Source organism: Terrapene carolina, unplaced genomic scaffold, assembly GCF_002925995.2.
Source record: "Terrapene carolina triunguis isolate 2854851 unplaced genomic scaffold, T_m_triunguis-2.0 Scaffold210, whole genome shotgun sequence".
In the NCBI taxonomy this organism is placed as follows: domain Eukaryota; kingdom Metazoa; phylum Chordata; order Testudines; family Emydidae; genus Terrapene; species Terrapene triunguis.
In genome coordinates this window covers 27,569,650-27,589,885 of record NW_020664561.1, presented here as the reverse complement: position 1 = coordinate 27,589,885, position 20,236 = coordinate 27,569,650, and the positions used below count along the sequence as shown (strand labels likewise).

At 39.1% G+C, this 20,236-nt stretch overlaps 1 protein-coding gene across 1 annotated transcript in view; it reads right to left on the bottom strand.

Annotated features, from left to right (window-relative positions):
• Positions 1-20,236, bottom strand: part of LOC112109983 (guanine nucleotide exchange factor VAV3) — a 238,231-nt gene that overhangs the window by 103,976 nt on the left and 114,019 nt on the right. The window contains exons 9-15 of the mRNA XM_024204746.3: positions 19,785-19,884; positions 18,644-18,739; positions 15,530-15,598; positions 13,392-13,478; positions 12,869-12,954; positions 12,321-12,453; positions 11,821-11,930 (exon numbers count right to left, since the gene is read on the bottom strand). Coding sequence (XP_024060514.1) covers positions 11,821-11,930; positions 12,321-12,453; positions 12,869-12,954; positions 13,392-13,478; positions 15,530-15,598; positions 18,644-18,739; positions 19,785-19,884 — 681 coding nt within the window. The remainder of the gene's footprint in view (positions 1-11,820; positions 11,931-12,320; positions 12,454-12,868; positions 12,955-13,391; positions 13,479-15,529; positions 15,599-18,643; positions 18,740-19,784; positions 19,885-20,236) is intronic.

Below are 20,236 nucleotides of genomic sequence, written 5' to 3'. Positions count from 1 at the left end.
GCAACCCAGAATGACCCAGCATGCATCCTAAGTACCATAAATGGAAACAGGATATCAAGAAAAACAGCCACTGACCTAGAAATTGTGGAATAAGCCATCTCTTCTGCTAAGAGGTACAGAGAGGATGAAAGCAGTGTAAACACTGACCTAATCTAGCCACTAACCACATGGTAGAGAGAAGATGAACCTCAGAGACATCATCCAAGACCCCTCCTTTCTATATGGATACCATTCAGTTGGGACCACTCAAAGTTGTCTACCCCAATGGCAGCCTGCACTCATGGGAGACTCAGGGAACCATGCTACTGTATGGATAGGAAGACCACAGGAGCTGCAGCAAGCCCTCAAATATGGATGACCTACGGTTGAGGATTGGGTTCCCAATAGATCTTTGGCGGCATCTGTGTGATTGGAGGGCTAGGCTCCTGCCCCCCATACTTGCCTGCAAAACTCTCTCCTAGAAGGAGATGCTATGGTGAGATTTTCTGAGGTTGTGTCAACTTTTTCTTCCTAGTCAGATTTACAAAGGAGGGTATGATTTAGCTTTTTTTGTTTGTTTTTGTTTTGAAAAACACATATTCCACATCAGCTCCTCCAGTAAGTCAGGCTAATTGTTTCAGCAGAAAATACTCTGAAACTTGGGATCTGATTTCAAGAAGTTAATAGATATTTGCATATCAATAAAATCATTGTCAAAAATATTACATCTTGTTTTTTTAACTGTTGTGCCACTTCACATGATTAAATCTTGACTGAGGAGAATCATATTTAATACATGCCAATCAGTGAGCCCTAGTGGCATATCAAATAAGTATTTATATGAAGTATCAAGCAAGTAGTCTGTGGTGAATTAAAACTGTTTCAAGTATTGAAGAAGAAATGCTACAGGGAGTTAAAAAGAGCTCATTGCCTTGAACTCTGCTCTACCCCTCAACCTTGTGTCAGACCTTCTCAATTAAGAGCTCTGTTATTGTTCTGCAGTTAGTGTTTTGCTTATGAAAATTTAAAACACTGTGAACGTTATTGGTGTGAATGATGAATACTGAGTTGGCACACTCAGCATAAGCTGCTCAAGCAGTTTAAAGTGTGTTTGATATATGAAGTTGGATATTATATCTATCATTTTTGGCAGCATATAAAGATCATACAACCTGATATCCAAAGACAACAAAACTTTCCATTCCGTTTGGTCTTACTTATTATCTTAATACTAGGTATCACTGCAAGAAACAAGGCGATTTATCTAGATCTGCACTAGGTGTTTTCCAAGGGCCAAGATTTTCAGAAATGGCTGCCTTAAGTTAGGTACCTCAATCATACTCTGGCACCTAAATAAGTAAATAACCTTATTTGCAAAGTGTTGAGCACCCAGAAAGTTAGCACTGACTGCAGTGGGAGCTACTGTGTGCTCAGCACTTTTGAAAAATCAGGAATATTAATTAGACCCCCAGATATGGACTGAGGAACTTCAGGCAATCAGAGGTGACAGTGGCTGATATCTGAATCTAACCAAGCCTCTGAAAGAAGCGCACCCTCCACCTTCAGTAAGACTAGAGATGAGAGAAGGGCATAAATCTCTCTGAATGGAGCCATCAGCATACATACACTCAACACAGCTCTGCCTGTTCAAGCAGACACTTCTACAAGCAAGCAAGCAAACAGCATCAGCAACAAGACAGCTCAGAAGAATAAAAGAAGCTAAAATACAGCATTAAAAGAAGCAACCTTCCAGCCCAGCGTGGTTTCTACATTATAACATCACTGAGACTTCATCACTGGTTAGACAAAGTTTGCAAAAACACTGTCAAGAGAATAGATTTAATTTTTTCTTTTAATCATTTTACTGGAATATTGAAATGCTATTGCAATTTAAGACACTTACAGAGTCTCCAGATTGTTTAGATTATTGCAGGAGAGGAGACAACATCTAATCTTGTTAAACACAAAGAAATAGAGTAAGATTCTTAATATTAATTAATTTGCTCAAGATTTCTCCTTGAAGGGCTTCTTTTCAATAACTGAAGTAAAACTTTATTTACTTTCATAGGACTTAGTTAAGATTACTAACCACTGCCCACTTATTAACTGTTTAAGTAATCCATGTTAAACCAAACAGGATCCACCAACCCTTAAACAAAATTCCATTTCCCATTGATTCTGGGAATTAACAGGCTTTCATTTTAGTTTACCTAGAGAAGAGAATCTCCGACAGTATAGACCCACTCACAAAGGTAGGATTCCTGTTGAAAGCTCTCCACAGACAGACAAAATATTTGTAATTGAAGTAACTGTTGTTTATTATTTGTATCTGTTTGGATTGTACTTATTTTTACCCCCCACCCCTTTCTTTAATAATCAAATAATAATTTTGATTAATTTGCTGGTCTTTAACTCTGGTGTCCACTAAGGCATGGAAAGAACCCTATGTGACTAAAACAGTGAGAGTCAAATTCCCAGATTGCTTCAAGGGAGACAATTATTAAGATCTGGCCTCCCATTTCTTGTTTCTCTAGACCAGGGGTTCTCAACCTTTTTCCTTCTGAGTCGTCCCCACCCCGACCCTCCACATGCTATCCACGGCCCACTTGTGCCACAACAATTGTTTTCCTGCATATCTAGTAGATTAAAAGCTGTATTAAATTGATAGTTATACAGTTAAACCCACGCACCTATATAATATAAAAAAGAAAAGGATAATATAAGTACAAAATAAAAAAACTAAATATTATGGTCAAATATTAATATGCCTGAGCCCTGCCGCCCAGGACTGAAGCCAAAGCCCAAGCCCCGCCGTCCAGGGCCCTCTGTGACGTGGAGCACCAGGTAATTGTCCTGCTTGCTACTCCCTAACTACACCGGCCCTGCTGAAGCCAACAGGTTTCAGCATATCATGCAGGAAAATTAACATGTTCTCTGGTTTAAAAAAAAAAAAAAAAAAAAAAAAAAAAAGCAATGTGTTCAAATAGTGCAAGGTGAAACAGTTTTTATTTTTTGTATGCTCTCTGGTTTATTCTGGCAGACTCCCTGAAATTCTCTCATGGTCCCCCGGGGGCCACTGACCCCCAGTTGAGAACCACAGCTCTAGACTACATTTTTAGTAATATTGGGGATAAAATTATGTGTAACTCAACAACTTAAAACACCTCTTTCTTCCCCACAGTTTTAGTGAGTAAAACTAACACTTAGCTTGAGTTCAGGTAATTTAGGGCCATCGCCTAAATTTTCCATTTTGAAGAAATAACCCTGCCCCTTTTTACATTATCGGTGTGGGACCAGCAGAAACACTAGGTGCACCAGGAACTTCCTGAAGACAAGAGGATGCTGATCCTTCCAAGAAGCATCATCCTTAAGAAGACTTATGTTGTGGGGAAGGAAGGCGCACTATGTCCATTTACAACACCTGTTACCTTGCCCCCAAAATGCCAGGAGGCCATGCATCCACAAAACTGACAAACCTGGAGATGCTAGGCAAGCAGATGGTGATACAGGGCACAGGAGGGAAGTACTGTTCAGGACTGGATAGCAGGCAGTGAAGCCAACATGAGCTCCTCCCTTTTTCCACAGCACGTAGCTGCAGCCTGGGCCACTTTAACCCCTACCCTCTATTCTGCCACTGGGAAGACATCTGAGCTCTCTTTCTGTGGCCCCTCCTCTACCCCCAGGGATTCCTGTTTTTTCAAATACGGTACCATTTGTGGTACATTAGCTGTAATGCATGACTCAGATTAATAACATCTATACCTACAGAGGTAAACAACACAATTCCTTCTTCCATTTCATACCACTTCAGGAAACAGGCAGAATATCAAGGATATCCAGACAGGCATATTTGTGTTTTGCTTTGGTAAACTAAGTGAACTTAGATCCAGTTTGTTAAAAGTGAAATACTTTTCCAGACTGTTTGGAAAATGCAGTGTGTAGCTAAAGCTCTTAAAATGCATTGATAGCAACAGCTTTAATTTAGTATGTCAGTGTTCAATATGTCACAGCTCAAATAGTCTCTCAGAAGGAGTTTTAATGCATATGCATTATTTATGCAGTATCTGAGGGAGCAGGTCTATCTGAGTTGGCTTTGACCAATAAGTCATTAGTCACAGAGCATAAAGCAAATTGGGAAATGGAGATATAATAATAGATAGGAGAATCATTTTCATTTACCTTGTCTCTAGTACTAGTTTAAAAAATAATCATAAAAAAACCACTCTAGGTAACCAAAGGACTATATCCATGCATTATGCAGCTTTCTTAGTTTAAAATGTAGGTGTGTGCTTATGCAAGGTGTGATGCACATATTTATCAGGTTTGTGTGTCAATGAATCTCAGGATTGTTTTCTTCCATTCAGATGGACTGTTCTGGCTTTCTTGTGTTAGAGAATGACAGCTGGTGTCCAAATTAAAGAATGAGTTTTAAAAACCAGCAGACTAGATCATACCTCTACTGCAGCACAAACTACTTAAGAACCTATTATCACCCCAAAAACTGGACACGGCACTGTTAAAATTAAAAGCACAACATCCAGTAACTCTCTTTCATGAGAGAGACAGCTTTCAAATATTTAAGAATGCTGCCCAAAATGAGAGATTTAAGATAGCTCAGTGAAATATTTGATTCTTCCTAGGACAAAGAAACAGTTTAACATCCAGTTTTAGGCTTATCTGGAACAAGATTCCATAGTCTTGTGAAATTGTTAATATACTAAGTGGGTCCTGCATAAGATGAAGTCAGTTTTATGTAAAAACATAAACACATTTATTTTGGACTCATATTAATACTACACATGGGGACAACTGGCCCATAATATACCCTAATCACTACAATGTTCAAAACAGCACTTATCATTCAAAATCTACCGTTCCTCACCACAAAGAGCATTTGATGATCTTAGCATATAGGACTCAATGGATTTGGAGAATGTTGAAGATAACAATGTTACATGAGGTACTGCAATATTCTTTGGCTCTATATATCTTGGAACCCCTGCAGCACTGTTTTATACAGCGTATTTCTTAATGACTTGAAAGAAGGTTTGAATAGTGAAGCTGAAGTTTGCTGATGGAAAAATTTACAGTAGATTAGGCAGTGAGAAAGGCAATGAGAAACTACAATATGACCTAATGAAATTAGCAAACTGGACATCAGGATGACAGATGAAATTCAGCACAGACGGGAGTGCAAGATTTTGCATGTTGTAGTTACACTGATGGGTTCTGAGTTGCTAACTCAATGTGTAAATCTAGTATGCAATTGTAGTCTTTCAGGGAAAATATCTAGATGTCACTATGAACACTTCAGTGCACAGTGGTGGTCAAAGAATGCAAATAAGTTCTGCATTAAGAAGTGAACACTGAATAGCACAGAAAATCTAATGCCAATATAAATCAATATTGTGCATCCCCTGCCTTGCTATCACTATGTAGCTGATCCCTGTGGGTGGAGTAGGCCCATCACCCCTGGATCATATCAGATGAGTCCAGTATAGCCAATTAACAGGGTCTGGGTCACAGTTGGAATAGACTACCAAGAGCGGTTGCACAATACCAGGTCTTGAAGTTTTTAAGAACGGGTTAGACAAACACCTGCCAGGGATGGGCTAGGTTTACTTAATCTCACCTCAGTGTAGGGGATGGACTAGATGACCTCTCGAGGCCCCTTCCAGCCCTACATTTCTATGATTCTATGAATACAAGAGGATAACTTGATAAAATTATAAAGAAAAGCACATTTAAGTCTGATAAAAAGGGAAAAACATTTTAAGTAAAGCACAGTTAACTTTTGGAATTCATTGCCACAGGGTTATGTGAAGAAATTAGCTTGTAAGAATAAGAAAGGCATCTGCAGTAGAAATAGCTAGAATAAAGCTGAAAGAGCCATCGACTCTCCTGCTTTGTAGCACAAACTTAATACTGACTGTTAACGAGAAGGGATCTTAACTCTGCATGTTGTATTCTTTTGCATAATTATTAGGTGCATCATGGGAAATTTAACATTTTCACTGAATCAACTAGCACTGGTCACTATTGGAGGAAGGATAATGGACTAGATGGGGAATTGGTGTATTCTAGAAAAATAATGCCTTCACACTTTAGCTTTATAAGCATAACAAGAAACAGTGGATCTTATCTCTTAGGTCAAAGCTCACTATTATTACTTTTACTATACTTACATTGTAGGTCATGTAATAATTTGGCTGAACACAGTATCAACAGTTTCTTAGATATGTAATGCCTTTCCATTAACATCTACATTATTAGGCATGCTGAAGCTTGCATGTAGCCTACCACTTTGTCTATACTAACCACTTTTTGTAGCACTTTTTCTTTTAAAAACAACAGTACACATTAAACTACATAGCTATAATCTAATCCAAAATTACTAACACAGCTGCAAAAACAAAACACCAACTGACTGGATTTATTAGAACTGCTTTTAAGAAGCACAACTCTGTTGAAACAACATGTGACACTGCACCCCATATTCATCATAGTAATATTATAATATGGTTATGGCATAATTATGATGCATTTTGTACAAGATAAGTTATGTGAGGTGTCATTGGAAAAATTATGATTTGCTGAATATGATTATCCTATTTGTATGCCTGTATCATTTTTGTATCTGAAGTTATGAATATTGACTAGGGATCTGTATTTCAAATGGGCTTACTCTGGAAAACACCCACAGCCAGCCTTTCAGGTAAAACAATGAAGAAGCCAGACAGGGCTGATAGCCCATCAGTAAAGACAATGGACTGTGGAATAGCTTAACCTTCCTGTGGGCGTTTTGGCCACCCTGTAAACAATGGCTGCTATAAGAAGGCAAAGGCATAGGACCAGACCACATGACTCTGGACTCCATCTTGGGATGTCAGTATTTTTCCACAAACTGGTCTGGGAGCCAAGTTTTGAAACAAAGGGTTCCCGCCATATTCTAAAACTATATAAGGCAAGGACTGACATCATCTGTTGTTTTTCACTCCCCACACAAGACGACGCCTGGAAACACCTGAGGAAAAAAGACTGAACTGGGGAAAGTGCTGGACCAAGACTAAAGGGATTTCTTCATGAAGACCTGTATATGAAGACCTGAGAAACCCAAGCTCTAAGACTAAAGCAGCTTGTGCCTTAAGAATCTACAAGTCTGCCTGTACCATCAGTTAGGGTGAGAATCTGCTAATTCATAGCCAATCTATGTAGTATATTAAGCTTAGTTTGCATTTTTGTTTATTTGCTACATAATCTGCTTTGATCTGTTTGCTATCCCTTATAATCACTTAAAATCTATCTTTTGTAGTGAATACATTTATTTTATGTTTTAATCTAAACCAGTGAGTTTGGAGTGAAGTTGGCGGGGGAGGCGAACTCTATGAGCGTATCTTACGCTGTACCGTTCCCTGTATACCACAAGATGGCATAATTTTGGGTTTATGCTCCAGGGGCGTGTGCGTGCCTGGGGAGCTGAGAGTTACCTGGGCTTTAGCTTTTCTACTGTTGGTTCGTGTAGTGGCTAGTCAGAGAGCCTGCATGTAACTGCAGCTGAGTATGTCCCTACCTGTGTGAATGCTGAAGGAAGTGTAAGGACAGGAACGTGTCTGCAGCTTGTCACAGCAGCACAGTGTGAGAGGGAGCCCAGGCTGGTGGGTCAGAGGGCTCAATGGTACCCTAATTCCAGGTGGCACCCTGGGGGAAACCCATCACACAACATATGGTTTTGTTCTCCCCCTGTGCGTGCACAATTCCCATTAATATCAATGAGAGTTAAGCAGATATAGAGAGAGAACCCTAATCCCCTCAAAATGGAAAAGCTACTGTTAAAAGCACATCAGACTACTCTTTGCCAGTTACATTTATTCATGTGCAACACTCTCACAAACTCATCATGCATGTTAGTCTATCAAAAGTTCCAGCTTTAGGAGGCCAATTGTGATTTTTAGTGTGCTGCCCCAGTGGCCCACTTCTTTCTAATGCTGCCAAGAAGATCCAGCACCCCGAACTAACTGACAATTTTGAAAGGTTGTACACAATACATTAGATTCAAGGCCAGTTGAGCCAGCCTCAATTTTGTAGATTAGTGTGAATAGGTCAACAGCATCAAATTTAGTGCTGTGGTGTTGCAATTTATCTCGTCACTGAGGATGTCGAGCATCTGTACTAGCTCTCTTATTAAAAATACTTAGGAAATTCTTATTGGTAATAAAAGTTGAGGTGCATAGATTTTAGCCATTTTTCTAAACAAAATAATAGTCTCAGAATAACAGTAAATACAGACACAGTGACAGGAGAACTGCCACATAAATGGAAATAGTTAAAAATATCTTAATGTATTTTATATCTTCTTGCAGCAGTGCCCATTGCTCTCAAGCTTCCCCCACAAGATGACCTGTCATATTACCATAGATCAGGCCTAGAGTTTGGAGTATCCTCATGGGGATAAAAAGTATTCCCAATTTTCTACGTAAAGAGCTGTTCTAATCTGAAAAATGACAATGCAGGGTTCCATGTTTATTTTTTCCTCAGTGTTTTCCGGATGAGATCTACTCATTTTCTTCCAGTCTTGCAAATTCAGCCTAGGTTTCTGAGAGAAGTTGGGTTCTTTTCATTATATATTTCATCAGTAATGTCAGGCTCTGCACATAGAGGGCCAAATTCTGATCTCAGTTACACCAGTATAGATCAGGCTTAATTCTATTGACACTTCAGTATATTTAGGGCTTGTCAACTAGAAAGCTTATAAATGTGCTTATTCCAATATAGGTTATTCTAACTTGGGAAGCAAAATAAGGTATACCAACATAAGGGACCTTTGTATCAGTACCTCTGCCTCCACGCTAGGGCTCATACCGGTATAAATATTTTAGTTTAGTTTAAACTGAATGGACAGTTATATCCGTAAAACTTTTCTAGGGTAGACTGGGCCCTGTTCTTAATTTAAACTGATGTAAATGAGATCTGAATTTCCTCACAAATTAGGTTCTTATAGTAACACCTGGGCAGCCCTATCTTCATTCAGGAAGCTTATCAGACGGCAGTGGGTTTGCATAGATATAACTGAGTGGAAGGTAGTAAAATGCTATTTCTGATGCACAGGAAAGAATCCAGCTCACTCCTTTTCAGCTGTGTTGATTTTGCAGTCCTAAATACATAGTTAAAATGTTTTGCCTGTTAAGTCAGCAACTACAATTCTGAATGTGCTGAAGAAACTGTCATTTTATTATAGTAATTTTTCAGAACAGAATCAAACTTTAATAGACACCCTATGTAGGAAATACAACTGAAAAAAAACGGACTCACCAAACAATATGGGAAAACAATGGGGTTAGTTTATTCCCAAAGGCAGACTCCACGCTTCAGCATTTATAATTTCATTAGCACACTACATGCTGAGGTAACTCATGGAAGTAGAAAATCAGGGATCCTACCAAGGGGAGTGCAACTTTTGGGAGATATTCTATAAAGCCAAAACCCACAAATAACGAAAAAAATAAAAAGGTATGAGATTACAAAATTGATTAAATACTGTAAGTTCTTTTAAATCTAGTGAGTTTTAGTGGTTCTACAAATAAGGGAGCAATAATACTGGCTAGAGCAAAGAATGTTACTATGCAAGGTTACAATTCAGTTCTGCTAATACAACTCAGCCCTGACCTGCAGTAACCCTACTATTCCAGCCCTGTGCTGCTCTAGATTACGACTGCCAATCATGTGGAATAGTGTTAAATTGTGGTGTGGGTTTATGAGGTGGACAAATATCCTAAGGGACAAGGCTGAGACCACCAAATCTCATTTTCACTGGTGACCTAGGCCAGAAGGGAACCCAGGTGAAAGGCTATTGTATTAACTCATTGAACTTCCAAGCCCTGTGTTCTGATCATTTATGATAATCAGGAACAATAAATTACCTTTCCCAAAGCACTATTATGAGTAGCGCTGTGCCTTGGCTAACACCTACCACTTTTATAAGTATGTGTGATTGCATTAGCTCATCATACACAGAGAGAGAAACAGGATAATTTGAAGATATGAAAACACCAAAACTTTCATGCAAACATTGGCCAAAATTAAATAAGTCCCTGCACAGCATCAAATACACTGGCATTTAAAGTGGAGTCATTGTGCTCTTTAGTTGAATCACAATATGGAGGTGCTGGAAATCAGGTTTAACATGGCTGCAAAGAAGTTTGGGAAGGGGTAAGGGAGGGAAAGGGAGCATAGGCCTGGGATGGGGCAAGAGGGAGGGTCACAGGAAAATGCGGCACGGAACCATGTTTCCCAGGATTGGCAGGGTGCCTCTGAGGCAGGCAAGAGGAGGGACACATGGATTTAGGGGAGGACACTGGTGGGAATAGGATGAAGAGGGTGCAGGGAATCCCAGTAGCACAGAGAAGGGGAATAGGGAGAGGGGACATGAAAAAGGCATGCAGGGAACCAGGAAAGGTTCTGGGACAAGGCTGTAGGTATGTTCCTGGGGATGGGTGTGTGGGGGGGAGGCTGTTTTACTGCTTTGATTTATTAGCTGGCTGGCTGAGCTAATCGTTATTTGTATAATTATGGCAGGGTGGGCATTATTTTTAATTATAAATCTAATTTATTAGGATGTTGGGGGCTTTTAATAGGGATACTTTTATTGTTATCTAAATATAAAGAAATATCAACAATGACAGCATAGGCAGTATATGGAGGAAACCAGAGAGACATGGCAAAGAGCTTAGTTTTCGATGTACTTGGCCAATTAAAAGCCTCTCTGCTCCCCACCTATCTCACCCAGGAACAATTCCCACTAGCACACATACTCCTACGGATTTGATAATGTCAGCAGGAAGGGAAACCATATTTGGTGGGCCTCAGAACATATGGCAGAGCAAGGCTCTCTTCTTGCATACCTTCTATGCTACCCAATTTAAACTCTTGGCTCTCATTAAAAGAAAAAAGGAAAAAAATTAAACAAAAAATATAATTAACAGGAATTAAGGTTGTAAGTGTGTTTCAATGGAGTGCAGCTAACGACAACCCTTTCACTCAACCAAAAATTCATATAAAGTGATACCCTGTCTTTGTTAATTTCACCACTCTTAGGGGAATATCCCTCTGTATCCCTCTTTAAAAAAAATGCAGTGACTGTCTCTTTTCCACCTGATTTCTTTGTTCCTGTGTTTTAAATTTAATCAGAATACTTTCAGTACCAATACCCATGTTTGTTTCTCCAACAGAATCGGAAATAAAAATAAAGCTGAAAGTACATAACTATAATGCAATCTGAAGTGGTATATTCTGATACATTACTTTTTGAGAAGTCTAACATATTCATGCTATTTTTTTACGTTAGAAACACACATACACACGATGTCAAGCAATGGAAATCAAACTTAATAAACCAAGCAACTTGATCCAAATGCTACATAATAAATTAGTTTAAAGCCACTAGGAAAAAAGCCAACATCCCCATATCTCTTAAAAGTATTTCAATGTACCAAAAAATAAAGATGGAAAAATCAGTCACCATTATGTTAAATATTTATTGCTAAAACAATTAATATTTTCCCTAGGTGTTTCAGACTGTATTTTTAAAACAATCTTACCAGCTATGCTAGAAAGCAAAACATAGCTTAGAGTGCCCTCTATCTTTTCCTAGAAGCGTTTCAGGGAAATACTCTTACATTGTAGATGTCAGCTATGAGTTCTGTTTTTAAAAATACAAATAAAATAGTTTCCTTGCATGTGCAGAATTATTGTTACGATTTAAAATGCATATTAAAGCATTGTTTAAAATAGTCCTATATACTGTTTAAGGAAATGATTTTACATAACAGAAAAGTATATACTTACAGTGCCATTTCAAACTGCTCAAGCCACTTTTTCTTCAAATCTTTAGTTTTGCAATAAAATTCCAACCCATTTTGTCCTTGTATGTGGATGAGGTAGAAGCCATAAGACCACTGTGTGAAAGGTATTGCAATTCACTGGTTAACAATTTAATATTCAGGCAGAAAGAAGACAATATTTTTATATTCATCGTATAACACCAACCCTGAGTTCGGAAAAATGGGGTCATACTATTTTGCACCTCTGTTCAGTTTAATAATGGCTCATTCATATCCCTTCATTACATCAGAAATTAACATAGTTGAAGCCCTTTAATAGTCATCTACTTTAAACCACAATGTCCAGTGTGTTTTTGATACTATATGGCTTTAAAATTTAAAAAAATATATATATACAAATTGCTGAAGTGTGGTTGCAGAATATTTCATACACTCAAGACCTACGGATTTCAAATATTTAATAGTGGCATATATTTTGTATATAGTAGTATTATAAACATTTACCTTTTTATTTTCTTTATCAGTAGTGGGATTATTTGTGATTTTGTACTTCTGAAGATCTATTATTTCCTTCATTTCATAATTATCACCTCGCCGTTTGCACACAATTACAGCTAAATCAAATAAGAAGATATGCCTATGAAAACATAATATATAAAGGGTTAAAAAAATTGTCTGTATGCCAGTACACTAATCCTTTTAAAATAATACACTATCATATAAAACATTGCCTGGAGCACTTATGATTTTGAATGTTAGCAATTAAACTATTGGGTAACAAAACATGAACCACTTAAAGTACTTCTGCAAGAGGTGCATAGGGATTTAGATGTTAATGTAATGGCTAACTTCTCATGAACCACTTTGAAAATTTACTTCCTTGGCATTAATGTTAATAGGAGCTATGTGTGTATAATGAAAGGAGGATGTATGCACAAGAATTCCTGAACTGACACCAAATTTCACAGGCATATGCCATGCTGTATTTTACAAGCATTTATCTAATACCAATTCTGTCTTTAGCAACCCAAGTACTGGATCTATATTCTCACCTGTCTTGCCTTGCACGTTTGTCTAATGTAGTTATCCTTATTTCACCATCACCTTGTGGTCTTCCATACATTAAGAGAGAATGGTTCTAAAAACAAAAAAGGAAATAAATTCATTATTTAACATATATGCCAGCGAAAGAGTAAAGATAATATCTGACATTCAAGTGTCAGTTGGTCATTATACTACAAAGCCAGATTGTCCAAGAGTCAAAAAGAACTTGGCACTTTTTGGTCCTACTAAGGATGATAAGGCATAAATAAACTCCTTTTATTCACCCACCAAGGGACTTGGGGCACTGTGCAACAAAATTGATTTAGCTGCATGCATCTAAGGAAATGGAGAGGAAGTCACTGTATACAGATATCATTCCAAGCCAGCCAGAAGAACAACACATACACATACCTGAATTTTACCCAGGCTTCTAGTATTATATAAGATGGTAAGGCGCAGTAGATTTCAGTAAAGTAGAACAATGGTGAAAAGCTGGGATAAACAAGGGTGTAAATATAGCCTATCACATACCAAATTCTCTATTGATAACTGAAACTGTTTAATTTCACGGAGGGATTCATTATCTCTCTTCACTTCGTTTACATATTGAGCCAAGTCCTAAAGCATAAAAAAAGAAGGAGGGGGGAATATTTCAGTCAGAAAAATTCCAATACATTATTTTAAGCAACTGTCTTTATCTTCCTTATTTTGCCTAATCTGCACAATAAGGTTTTTAAAACGTTATTTTAAGTGTTCAGAAGTTGCTGATATACCTGCCAAAGTATGCAAGCTTTTAAAAAACTGTCTCTATTAAAGCTGGGCAGAAAATGATATTCTCATCCTGTAAAAATTTTGAGAATTAAAAAAATATTCACATTCTGCACTAAGAGGAAATCTAGACCTTCAGAATTTTTTGGCAAAAGGCTCCCGGAATAGCCAACAGCCCAATGGTTCAGGAAACTACCTAGGATATGGGAGACTCAGGTTCATGGCTGTGCTCCAAAAAATATTTAATTATTTATCCAAAGTGAAAGAGCTCCAATTGGAGAGACTGAGAGCAATCTACCCCAAATCAGCCAGGCACAAAGAAGCACTGCTATCAGCTGGGCTAAAAAAAATTTAATAGCTAAATAAGGAATGTCATCTCCACCTACAGGAACCAGCGTTTAAGTTAAAGGTGGAGTGCTTCTTTCAGTCAGGGATTGGGATACCTCCTTTGGTCTTGATATTTGCACATGATTTCAGAGATCTGATGCCAAGGCCTGTGTAAAAGATGTAACCACGTCGAGGCTCTAATTGCTCCTATATGCAGTAATCATGGCTAGGTTTAGTAGGGTGCCCAAATATCTACAACTTCAAGACCCAGGCATACAATAAGAGGGCAGTAATGTCTGAATAGCAAAACAGAAGGTATATTATAGCATACCAACAGCCAGCTTTCTCAGGTCCCATGAACAATAATGTGCCTGACTGACACTGGGAAATAAATCTCTTGCGCCTATGTGTTGGGATCTGGAAAAAGTTTAGGTATGATCTTAAGCCATGGACTGGTATATCTTCTATATTTGTGCACTGAATGTGCTGGTAAATTTGCCGCTTATCTTTCTCTATTCAACATAAGGTGTTTGTTCTCATTTGTGTGTCCTCAGCAGTATATAATCTGTAATATCTAGGAGCAAAAAATTTTTAGGAAGTCTGTGCTAAATGGAACAATTTTCTAACGTATTAACCAGGAAAAGGATAGAATGGGAAAATATAACGAAAACAATAACTGAACTCAGTGCACAGCGTCAGAAGAAAAGGAAACTAAGAGAGTACAGCTAGTTGCAGAGGGAATTGCAGACTGCCAAGGGATACAGCACCAAACATGTAAGGAGATACTGCTATTTTAAAAAGCACTTGCTTGTGCCATTTGCAGTAGCATGTGGAGTAATGGTCACTAGGAGAGATATTAACGCCTTCTAGCCTAAGGGCAGGTCTACACTACCCGCCTGAATCGGCGGGTAGAAATCGACCTCTCGGGGATCGATTTATCGCGTCCCGTCAGGACGCAACAATCGATCCCCGAATCGACGCTCTTACTCCACCAGCGAAGGTGGGAGTAAGAGCCGTCAACGGGAAGCCGCGGAGGTCGATTTTGCCGCCATCCTCACAGCGGGGTAAGTCGGCTGCGATACGTCGAATTCAGCTACGCTATTCGCGTAGCTGAATTTGCGTATCTTAAATCGACCCCCCCCGTAGTGAAGACGTAGCCTTAGGCAACAAAGACATTACTAGGATACAAGTTGGAAGTTTTACCCATTTTGTAAAAGACTAGTAAAACTGGGAAAGGCAAATTTTTTGGTTAGGAGGCTGAAAACTATGGGACAGAATGTAAGTGTTAGAATATTACAAGTAAATAGAAGCCAGCCATCTCTACTCCATAACATATAAAACCTATTGACTCAATTACTAAAAGCCTGTGGCAATATCCTTGATTTAGCCTCCTTACATGAGTGTTTGTGGCTACTTAACAAATATTTGCTAGCTCTATTGTGAATTGCAGGACCTCCTTCAGCAGAAAATATACTGTGAACTTCACTTCTGCATGCCTGTATATTCTGAAAAAGGCCCCAACCATTTTAACTGGCAGTGAAGATGTAAACATCTACCTGCCATGGCACACTTACCTTCATTGCATCAAGTGCCAGCTTCAGATTTTCCTTCTCATTTGGGTCAGTAGTGTGCTTCACCAGTTCCTATTTGGCAAAATGCAGGGATATTTCTTATAACAACTTTTCACTCAGCCAGCTGCCAATCAGTTTACACATTTATCACTGAAATAAAATGACTACTGTGCACTGGTCACTCTTAAAAACTTGCCAATTTTGCCTTAAATAGATAACAGCCCTAGAATTTATTTATTTTTCTCTATGATTCCCTATACGTATCACAACTAGGGATTACCACAAATAGTTAAATGGCAAGTGTTAAGTGTGAGCACTGTTCGTCCTAAATACTAACAATATTGACAATGAACAGTCAATAAAAGCTAATTCTATTCTGGTAAGAATTAAAATTTACCACTCAGATCCTTACTGTACATATCTGTTACTCCTGGGGAGATTCTGGGTGACTGCGCGCCTATAGAAAACGGTCCTCCCGCAGAATTCCTGTGCTTCTATGCAGAAAACGGCAAGGAAGCAAATGGAAGACGCATGGGGGGGAAGAAGGGGTACAACCATGGGCACAGGTGTTTGGGGGGGATTGCTCCCCACCAAACAGAGGTGAGGCAGGGGGAGGCACACAGGGTTACATGCCACTGCCCCTCCCCCATCTCTGCAAGCACAGAGCTGCCCAGCTGAAGGAGGCTGTGTCTGGGTTCCGCTGACTCTACAGCTGAACACCGCCTCCTGGGTCCTAGTGCCAGTCGTTCCCCTCTTCTGTGTGTTGGCAGCCTGTTTTCTATGCAACAATGAGTGCCAGCGGTGGGGCTGGAAAAGAGGGAGGTGGATAAATGAGGGAAGGGGAAGATGGAGGGAAGAGGCAGTGGGGAAGGAAGGGGGTGAAATAGGTCAGGGGGAGGGGAATGTGGGAGTGAGGGGAGGGGATGGAGAAGAAAACGGGATAGGTGAATCATGGGGGGAAGCAGGAGCCCAACATGCAGCATCGCATCGGCAGCAGCTGGGGCTCCCCCATTAAGCAGGCCCATTGAACCCTCACCCTGACAAGCCCTACCCCACTACACCTGCACCCCTCCGACGAGCCCCCCACACTCAGACCTCCACCCCACTGATTCCCAACCAGCTACACCTGGACTCCCACTCCCACAGCACCAGGTCCCCCCACTGAGCCCACACACCCAGACCCCCGCGCCGAGCCCCATCTCCCCACACCCAGACCCTCCTTGCTGAGTCCCAACCATCTTCACCTGGATCCACTGTAGAGTCCCATTGCCCCTGCACCCAGAACCCCCCAACATGTCCCTGTGCATGCAGATCTCCCACTGAGCCGCCTGCACCCAGATTACCCTGCCCAGAAACCTCTCACCCCACACCAGGTTCCCCCCACACTATGCCCCTCCAAACTTGGATCCTGCTGGGCTGAGCCTGCCCACCCACACCCGGTGCGCCTGGCGCAGAGAGGCAGGGTCCTGGGGTGTTTCTGAGGCAGGCCAAGCCCTTGCACTGTGTCAGGGTCAGGTGCAGCCTCACCGCCAAGGCCCTGTACTGGGGGAGGTGAGGGCTTCAGGGTAATCTCCCACCTCAATGCAGCCATGGCCTGTGCTCCCCACTGCCATGCTGTAGCCACATTTATTTATTGACAAATAAAATTTGCAGAATTTTAAAATATTATGTGTATACCTTTAACAATTTTTGGCACAGAATTTTAAAATTTTTGGCACAAAATTCCCTGAGAGGTAGTCTGTGCTGAAAGCCCAGGCAAACAATATTAGATAGTTTTCATGTTACTAGCAATAACATGAATAGTCACAACTCCAAAATATGACTTTGTTTGCAAAGATGAAGTAGGAATATATGCTAACAAAAGCTTTAGCTAAAATATGTGACTAAGCATAATGAGATAGTCACTACTCTTAAGTACAAGATTAGCTGCATTTATATAATATTTTATAGACTTGAATGTGGATGACATATCTTGACAGTATAAGAATGTTAAGCTATCTGCTATATTTTAAAAGATACATAGACCATCCAGAATCTAGAAAAATTAATGGGTTAGTTAAAAGCAAAAAAGAAAATCCAGAGAGAAATAAGAAGAGGACTATATGTTGTAACCAAAAATAATATATTGCTAAAATACTAGAAAATGGTGGGAATAGATGCTTCTACTTAAAAGTGCAGTTTTTATAGCAATTTTTGTGGATATTTTTCTCCTGAAAATACTGTAATATATTTTGACACCCCGTTACATACCTGATTGTAGTTTTATGATGCCTCACACTTTAAAACACTATGAGTGACATAATCTTTCATATCATTTTTTCATAATATACAATTTGATTATATTGCTTTGGTTCAGGTCTCAAATGTTTTAAGAAAGTGGTTCTGTCATCAGCTTTGGTTTGTTTGTTTGTTTTTCATGATTTTCTGTTGATCAGGATATTGATGACTTGCATTTATATAGATATCTTTCAAGAAATGTAATAAGTTTGAATTACACAAAGCACTGCAGAGTCAAAATTATGCTTCACATAAAGGTAGTAGCTCTTTTTAAAATGACATTTTACAAGCATCAGCAAGGTTGACGATCTAATACAGTAATATATTTCTTTGCTGCTGAACTAATGAGTCTCCTGGAACAGCTATCAAATTAAATTTATAAGACTGTCCACCCTCATTATAGGACTAACTGTGGAAGCCAAGAGCTTTGTGGGTTATAACAAGAAGCATTTCAAAATAAATATGGTTTTATTATAATTTACTATAGCAGGGAAATATCTTAAAGAATGGTATAGTCTCGTTCAGCTTAGTCTTTGGGGGTAGTGGTCTACATTACAAAACCACCACTCTCATAGTTTGCCACCACTAACTTTTAAATAAGCCATTAAATGAAGAGTGATTGTTATTCGCAGATATGCTTCAACTGTGTGGAATGATCACCACAGAGAAGGCTGAACTGCACTGGATTTAACTTTCAGACAGCTAAGTCGCAATTCAAGTCAATAAAAATGTTAATCACTGTCCTTTAATAAAGACACTGAACCCTCATTATAACAATCCTCTGATGATAAACCATCACAGCTTTGCACTTAATCACTTTAAACTTCAAAAATAAAGTACCTGCAGCAGCAGATGATATTTCAGAACTCGTTGCATAGGAACCACTAGAAGATCCCGCAAAGTAAATTTCCCATTATTGGCCCTCTTGGAACATTCCTAGTTTTTAAAAATAAAATAAAAGATTGAACTGTGATTCTTGCAAAATAAAAATAAGATACAAAGTACACTCCTAATTTTTTTAAGTAGACCTATAAGTTTGCCAGATCACCCAGATATTAGGATACTAAACACCACCATAATGAGGAAAAAAACATCTCCATAGTGATAAGCTGAACCAAAACCCCTGAATTTTTGAGGTTTCCAAGATCTGGATCCAGAACCAGATCCTATTCTTCAGGTGTTCAGATGACTATGGTATAAACACTGTAATTAGAGATAAGAAACCACACAGAGTTTTGTTGATTTGAAGCTGTGAGTGTCTATAAGAGCAACAGAGATAGCAGTTGGAATCACTCTGGCTAGTGCCCAGCAGGTAGTTCAAGTGCAACACTGCAGGTAAATAGAAGACTCTTTTTCTTATTAGATGTAGGCATAAATAGCACAACAGGCATGACAACTGTGTGGATTGAAGGTGACTAGTAAACCTAAAAACTAGAAATCCTGTTTATTACAGGTGGGATCATCAAACTCCCACCCTGCACATTCACTTCCCCACCAAAGTTGATGGGCAGTATGCTGTACCCTATAAAGGGCTGTAGCTGATTATCCAAAGAGGAACTGTGCTTCCAAGGTTGTCTGAACATCTGGGGTGGTGCGTCTTACACATGATCGCTTGTGCAGAGATGTGCCTAGGGGCAGAGTTTAGTCTTTAAACGTTATTCTAATTATAACATTAACATATTTTACTCTCAGCTACCTTCACGCTCACCTAAAACACTATGAGAAAAAAGTGTTTCATTGACAAAACCACTTCTTGGGTGAAATCCTGACCCCACTGAAGTCATTAGCAAGACTTCTTCTGACTTCAGTGGGACCAGGATTCAACCTCTTCTGTCTCTACCTGACATGTTAATTTGATCAGTTACTCCAGTTAAAAAGGAAAAGAAAAGAAACTCATAGACCCACATGTCAGAATGGACAGTTTTCTTTTTTGGGGGGATGGCAGATATATATTTGTATATAAAAAAATAAATATCAGTACCTCTAGCTTCAATTTAACATCTTCTTTTGTCTTAGAGATGTTGTCTAAGCAGGATATGGCTGTCTCCACTTGACTGCAGTACTGCCCATAAATAACCATTCTAAACCAAAGCAAGAGAGAAAAAAACAAGCGGGAGTGTGTGTGTGGTTTTTTTTTAAAAAAACAGAAACAGTCTTTGTTCACACTTCACAAACAAATATATGGGTCACATTCTTCCCTTCAATTGGGAGCTGTACCTACATATCCAAACATAATAACTTGGCCCTAAATATGTATTACAAAGCTTCCCCAAGAATATAATCAGGTGCATGTTTGAAAAATACTAAAGATCATAATCAAAATGCTGTAAAATCATTTCAATTCACTTTTCAGAGTAGCAGCCATGTTAGTCTGTATCCGCAAAAAGAACAGGAGTACTTGTGGCACCTTAGAGACTAACAAATTTATTAGAG